This window comes from Coregonus clupeaformis, chromosome 20, assembly GCF_020615455.1.
Source record: "Coregonus clupeaformis isolate EN_2021a chromosome 20, ASM2061545v1, whole genome shotgun sequence".
NCBI lineage: Eukaryota > Metazoa > Chordata > Actinopteri > Salmoniformes > Salmonidae > Coregonus > Coregonus clupeaformis.
Window position 1 is genome coordinate 47545300 of NC_059211.1, and position 7629 is coordinate 47552928.

General features: G+C 40.1%; 1 protein-coding gene across 1 annotated transcript; it reads right to left on the minus strand.

Moving 5' to 3' along the window:
• Positions 1-338: 338 nt before the first annotated feature.
• fstl3 (follistatin-like 3 (secreted glycoprotein)) lies at positions 339-6554 on the minus strand. Its single transcript, XM_041839608.2, has 5 exons — positions 6356-6554; positions 5328-5513; positions 2434-2649; positions 2033-2260; positions 339-1837 (listed from the first exon to the last, which is right to left on the minus strand). Exons 1-5 carry the CDS (start codon positions 6429-6431, stop codon positions 1785-1787), a joined length of 759 nt encoding a protein of 252 aa, XP_041695542.1. The 5' UTR covers positions 6432-6554; the 3' UTR covers positions 339-1784.
• Between the last annotated feature and the right edge of the window lie 1075 nt (positions 6555-7629).

A 7629-nucleotide genomic window follows, 5' to 3' on the forward strand; every position in this document is an offset into this window, starting at 1 on the left:
AGACTGACAAAAGGCATGTAAACATTCCATATAGAATGGCAATTACTGTGCATACAGTGTCTGTACTGTAAGTGATATATTGTATGATAGAGAGTTAAGAACAGAGGGTAGGACAAAGCCTATCTGGAATTATGCACTAGACCAGAGAGACTATAGCCTGAGTACCAGTCTCTTTAGCTAACATTCCACTCCTTGCCACTCCTTGTCATTGCCAATGTTAGCTAAAGAGACTGGTACCCAGGCTAGAGAGACTATTCTGACAAGTGTAACAGGTGCTACTCATTTGTGCTGAATTTAATGACTGTTGAAGTTGCACCAGAAATGAAAGAGGCATCATGACAAATACTATAGTTTATGTTGAGTACAAAAATACAAAAATAATCATTCAAATTTCACAGTAGGTACACTGGTACATGTACATGAAATGGAGTTGTATTTACAAGAAACTACTTTTAATTGTTCAACAACCTTATGTATATATTTTTTAAATCCAAAGATCAATGAAATCATCTAGATAAATGGGCAGCACTATTCATTCACATCAAAATAACCAATAGCTATTTGCAAATAGCTATCTGCCCGTTTGGTTCAAATGGTTGACAGTATTTCAACATTGAACAGATATATTCAGCTTCATAGTCTGGGGATCCGGTGAGTTAACTTGAGGTCATTTGGCATTCCCAGACAAATTTGATTCTGTTTTCAATTTGATAAGGCTAACAACATTTGTCCGATTTTTCAGTTCCACTATTATGGTGTATTCAACAACCCGAATGGCATTATATTGAACTCGTATGACACACAAACATATGAAATAAACAAAGCCAAGACTTCAACAGTGGAGGTATTGTAAAGGCTTGGGGTTGAACCAACAGCCTAATAAAACTGCTGCAGGCTGAACTAAACTGTTAATTTAAGTAATCAGTGGGTGGCTCAGAGTTTTGATTGGGCTCCAGCATAAACAGTGTCGTACTCTGTGCAGGCAGAGCGAGAGGAGACATACTGTATAGTTTTGTTTTGGCTGAGTCTCCCCTCACCTCCAAACAAAGACTGAAACACAGACAGCAGTTGCCCTGTTTTGCTGAGAGCGAATGGAAACCATATTGTCATCCTCTAAATGTGGTATCCAGTTTCCAAACAAATTGAGGTTGCTTGCCATGCTGCTTTTAGGGGGTTAAAGCACTTCATTTAGGGATATGAAAAAACACAAAAATAAAAACAACTCTTTGAAATAAAAGAATGCCAGTGACCATTGAAATACATGTACACCTAAAAACAAAACACAATAAATACTTTTTTTTGTAAAAGCTGACCTATGGATATATGGATTTGTATACAGGGTAAAAACATAAATAGAACAGATTTGATACCTTCTCCAATAAATAGTAGCGGTATTTATTTACAATATACACATATATTCCTCTACTCAAAGTCGACTACATATTTATTTTTCAAGATATATGCCTTTCATCTGTCTCCACAGTTTTACGAGCAAATCATCCCATTTAACATACATTGCATGCATCAACAAATACAGTATTGGTTTCCTTTTGGAAGAAAAACGGTTACTTCCAGCAGGTTCTCCCACATCAAATGTATCGTCATTCTATGTACAGGTAGTAGGGATGGAGGGGATAAGTGATTGTAAAAAAGAGGTCAACATCAATCAGAGCTTGGGGAGTGAACAGTGGGACAACACTGGTTCACCTATCGAAGGTGATCTCTTGGAAATCTTCGTACCAGGTGGACTGTAGTACCAGGTGGACCACACCAGAACTGTTCCTCTAGAGTGAATTCTCCTCACTGCCCTCCAAATCCAGAGTGTTCCTCGGAACACCTGAGAGAGAGAACCCAAGACAAAATGATCAAGCACAGCAAACACATGCCAAATCAATGCAAAGTGCTAAGAAAAGCCAACGGTACTAAAAGTACTAAATATCTAAAGTCACATTAGAAAAAATCGATTTAGGTTGTTTATTCATTTCTATACTTAGGCTGTGTTGACAGATCAGGAAAGGTGAAGGGGACTTACTAGAGCAGTTGCCATAGTGACGCACTCCTATGGACCGCCCCAGGAAGCAGGTGGCTCTGCGGAGGTGGCAGGCGCTGGGGTAAGTGATGTTGTCATTGCCACATATAGGCACCTCGGACTTCAGCGGTATTGGGCAGGGGGTCATGCGGCACATGACACAGTGGGCACTGTTAGTCTGGTCCGTCACACAGGTGTGGGTACCCGGGCACACCACATTGGAGCACGACTCTGGACAGAACATGGACACATAATGCATTAGTGATCCAGTATCGCTACAAAGGAATGTTTATTATTTGTATCCAATAATGTGTGTAATATGGCTTCAGTAGCACAATTACGTTTTGAAATAACCAAATTGCTGACATGCAAGATAACTATTTCGAGGGCACAGGTGTTCTCACTTTTGCATTCTCCCTGGTACATGACCTCCAAATCAGGGTGTCCCTTACAGCGGGCCATCAGTAGGGCACACTCATCATGGTAGGAGTTCCCATCGCTCCCACACACAGCATGTTTTATGGAGACGTTAGTGCAGTCAGGAGAGCACACACATTGAGGACGTCCAGCCATCATCTTACACACCTTCCCTGGGCCACAATTCACACCATCACACGTCTCTGCAAAACATAGAGTAGAAAGTCAGTATTATTGTCGAAGCATTTACTTAAATTCAATGGTCTGTCATCAAGTGATCCAGATCAACTGATGCTCAAGATGCATTCTCCACAGAACAGAACAAATGGATGAAAAATATTGTCTTTCACCGCAGCATGATTCATCCAGCAAAACATTTACAATAAACACATATTTTGTTTATGGTCATACTCAAGGATGTCTAGTCTGTAAGAATGTGTCTGAGGTTGTGCCTGTTTCCATAACAGTGGGATGGATCCCTGTAATGATAAAGGCAGGACTAAGCCTCATAGATGGATGGAGGGGTGTTTGAGCAGACCGAGCCAGTTCAAAGGCATGTCACTGGGCTTTACAGGCTGACAGATGTGGCAGGAGGAAACGCAGGCTAAACGGACACTAGTAGACTGTCCAAGGCCCAGCCAGGTCAATAGGAAGTATCCTAGTACTGTAACCCTAAAACAACACAGATACCATCGCCACTTTTCAACAGGCTTCTCGGGACCCGTTTGATCCTGATACAGAGTGATGTTCGGCCCTGATCCCTGAGATCCGGTAGAAAAGCAGGACTTTATTGCCTTTCTCTGCGAGCACTTGCTTTAATATCCTGTTATTCTCCATCTCCAAAGAGGCCAACTCTGCTACCTCTGGGTTTCTCACACAAGTATCAGATTTGTCCCCCTCCCTTCCAGCGAATCCAAGCAGTTCCCTTTTTCTGTGATGTTTTGGTCCGGTTTACTGGCAGCCTGTTATGATTTTATACGTTTTCACAAATCAATGCAGATTGAAAAATAGGCCAGACATGGAGCGCTAGTCAACACCCAGGAATGCTTTGAAACACTGGAAATCAGTAGCCCCCAGAGGACCAACTGTGGAGGTTCAGTCTGAGTCTGACAGGGAGTGCTATGATAATAGAACAGCACTTCCCCACAGTATCACATATACATTGATGCTGTAGTTCTGTTCTTTCAGTCTGACTAATGATCCAGATAGTGCTCCACATTATGAGGAACAGACGTCTGGGCATGTGGCAGACATTTCTCTTGTGGTAAACAGGAATTCATTTTTTTCTCTGAGGGGAGGCAACCAGGCCTGTGTCCCAGCCAGCATTGGGAAATAAATCATGCAGAGTGAATTAGAGGAGGGAGGAGGGATGCGGAGGAAGGTTATTGCCCATTTATTAGATTTGTTCAATTTCATTCATTTGCACTACAACTTTGAAGAGATATATTAGTGAACAGTTCCAAGTGATAGACCAGCCTCTCGATAGAGATATACAAATGCAGCTAAATGATTGAATTTTATAGCTTGTCTTTCATAACGTGTCTGCTTCTCATTCTGGATCACTTGAGTTCATACACTTATCATTGAAGCATCTTGTTATTAATGAGAACATTTCATTATTTCCTTGTCATTCTAATGCTGCTGTTGATTTGGCTGATACCGTTTAGGTAATAAACAGCATGCTAGGAATAGCCTTAATCTCCATTGAAAGAAGAAAACATCATCCATCATACACTCGTTGGCAGGGATGCTACTACATTTTGAAACTAGGATTAAATTGGTATTTGGTAGCTGCTAAAGGCTTCAGCCTTGCTGACACTAATCATTACATTTTTACATTTTAGTCATTTAGCAGACACTCTTATCCAGAGCAACTTAAAGTTAGTGAGTGCATACATTTTTATTTTTCACACTGACCCCCTGTGGGAATCAAACCCACAACCCTGGTGTTGCAAGCGCCATGCTCTACCAACTGAGCTACACGGGGCCATCCCGACATGGCTTAAAATAATCCACTATACCCTGTCCAGAGATCACATGCACATGTTCAGGTGCCTCCACAACCTTAGTTTCTAAAAACAGGAATAAATATCCTTGAGTGAACCTGAATACCTGGCCAAGGCTTCCAATAGTGGAAGTGACTCAAAACAGCTGGACAGAGTTAGACGGAACGCCTGGCCCAGATCCACAGCTAGGTTTTCAAAAAACGTTTAAGAGACCTCTGGAAATCGATTTAGCTTGGAAATTCCACATGGATCAAAGTTATCCCAAGAAGAAGACAGGTGGTGCGGTTATGGCCAAATGAGCTACCATTTGGAACTATACTCAAAATGTGGCCCCTTAACTTCTTTGCTTCATTCATTGTCAGTTATGTTGCTATCTATTAAATATAATCTATCTTTAATTCATCCAAATATGCTCCAACACATCTAAATGAAATGTGGCAGTATGAAAAATGTTTTGAGAGGAGCACAAGGGTAATGAGGTTTTGGTGCTACCTGTGAGCAGCTGTTACTCGTTTTAGATCTGCCACTGCTTATCAGTGACTACATTTTCCCACAGTGACAAATGAAGACCTGCACCCAATCTTGCATTTCAGAGGTTGACAACAGAGGGGACCATATGGAGAAGCTAATAACCATCTAACTTGTCTGAGGTACCTTTTGGACACTACCAGGGATGGTGGTTTGCGATAAAATGATAAAAAGTCAAGGATTGTTATAGTAGGGAATCATAATCAAAATAAATCAGCATCTACTTTTAAGTCAAATAGTTTGAGAAAAAGCAAAACACCCTCATTAATGAAAGGGTTGACTGATACTGTCATTTTGACACAGTTGGTTCACAGCAGGTCATTGTGGGAACTGTAGTGTGTTGTTACCTTTGCAGAGTTTGCAGGACACGATTCCCAGGAAGCCCAGCAGGCTGACCTCGTTGATGGGCAGACTGGTGTTGGACCAGGCCGTGTCCAGACGGCCCCTGGCGCAGCATTCCTCTCTGCTGACCCCGCGCATCAGCACCATGTCACAGCGCTGCTCCTGGCTCTGCTGTAGCCAGCACATCCCCGCTGAACACACCACAACAAACACAATAACATGTCTAGTTTGAGTTTTTCTACATACTTAACATACATGACTTCACATGATTGACATACTTAAAGTAGACACACTTGAATGTATACAATGGCCTCCTGGAAATACAAATAGCCCACTTCAGTTGACTTCAGGCCATAATATAAGTATATGGCTCTGGCCCACTTGTACAATATTCAGGACTCTGTCTAATCTACATCAAAGTGGGCTGAATGGACCAGATCAGTCATAGCCAGACCTGGCTGAACTCTCTCTCCACAAACAATACACTTCATCAGCATCTAATCCCCCAATTTAGACAGGAGAGTAGAGACCTGCTGTTGCACAATCATAGAGTTATGTTTATAGGTTTTCGAACTCATCACTTACACATCTCTCATATTGTTTTAATATAATAATAATATATAAAGTATACTAAAGTAGCCTAAATTAGACATTAAAATTACTTTGGAATCCATAAACATGCAGTTCTGTATACTAATGCCAACCAGTGATAAAGTAGCTAACTGTTTGCCTTTAATACATACATTATTATTAAGCTGTAGTAACAGCATGTGCACCTGCACTCTGTAAATATAGAATTATCAGTATCAAGCAAGCAAAACTATGGCTTTAGTTGGTTTATGTTCATTATTCCATTTTTTACTGTCCATTTTGAATGATACAAAACTTTGAATAACATTTAAAAATAACATATTAATGTTAGACTATAATTTTTATAGCAAAACTTTGTTTCATAATTATTTCATAATTAATCATAATGAATCTAGTATAAAAAATGATTTATTAGAAAATACATTTGAACAGCTTTACTCACCATTAACATGGTATCTTCCAAAGATTTGACTCAAAGCAACAAGTGTCACACCGAAAAGAGCAGTCAAAAAGCCCATGGTGGTGGTCACAAGAAAATATAAAGTTGTAAAATAAAAGTTGTGGCAAAACTTGCAAAATATTGTGAACTTGCCAATGGGGAAGTTCACAGAGTTCTCTCTCTTAAGTGAATGAATGTGTTGTAAGTGATGTTGTTCCCCTCTATATAAATATTTAGGCCTAACCCACTGAGTTATGCTGCTGGGATGGGCGATGGTCTCAGCCAGTTAAAATGCTGCAACGGACAGTGTTCTTCGTGAGACGTCCCCTCACCAGAGTGCAACAGACGTAACTGCACCATGCATCTTCTGATTATGTTATTGTGATTGTAGAGTAGAGTAGGTATTGCACATTTCAAATTGGTTTTGCATCATTTTAAATTATTATATGGGAATAAATAATACATAATTTTTCATTCAAATATTTATAATAATGTAGAACCCCTTTAGCACTTTTCAGCTTTCAATTGTGTTACATAGAGATAATTTGATCTGTGGACAATGTTGACTATAATCAATAACAACAATATCACAATTCTGTCTTTAAAAAAGTGGTATACTGATAACAGGATATATGACATGCTGCTTTGCTTATAGCCTGGATTGTTTTAAGAGTGTAGTGACCATAGTGACTTATTAGGCATATTTTCTTTGCAAATGGAAGCAGTCTCTTACTTAACACTTGTCTGGGTCTGTTGTCTAGGTTCTGTCTGGTTTGTGTTGCATGTCCTATCCTCCCAATTGAACTCATCAGATTGTGAGATGTGATTATGGGAGACTGTTGTTACACAAGTCCATAGTGCTTTGTGGATGTGTGTCAGATTTTCCTTATGGGTTAATTAACTCAAAAATAAAGAATAGTTCAAGAATTCAAGAATTCAATAATGATTCTTAATTTCCCTCAGTGCAGACGAGTCTAATTTCCTCAACTATACAGACTATTATTGCACTGTAGATTAACCTAAACCGTATGCAAAGTGAATCTGTATCATTAACTAGCCTATGAAATCAGATACGTCCTGCCCATAGACAGTCACAACTACCACTAAGCTCGATGTGGTTAGATAAATACCCATATGTTAGAGATGGGGTATCAGCCTTTGGGTAAGCCAGGGGACAGACCTTTTCACTTTTTAAGCTAATACATGATAAAATACATTTGTGGCCCCAAGTCAGTCTTCAACAGTGGCAGGGCCACCAAGGCAGTGAAGCAGAAGCA

Coding starts and splice junctions, on each gene's coding strand:
- fstl3 (XM_041839608.2), bottom strand. CDS start 6,431: ATGGGCTTTTTGACTGCTCTTTTCGGTGTGACACTTGTTGCTTTGAGT. Junction 2,650..5,327: donor GTCCTGCAAACTCTGCAAAG/GTAACAACACAC, acceptor TATGTTTTGCAG/AGACGTGTGATGGTGTGAAT. Junction 2,261..2,433: donor GTACCAGGGAGAATGCAAAA/GTGAGAACACCT, acceptor TGTTCTGTCCAG/AGTCGTGCTCCAATGTGGTG.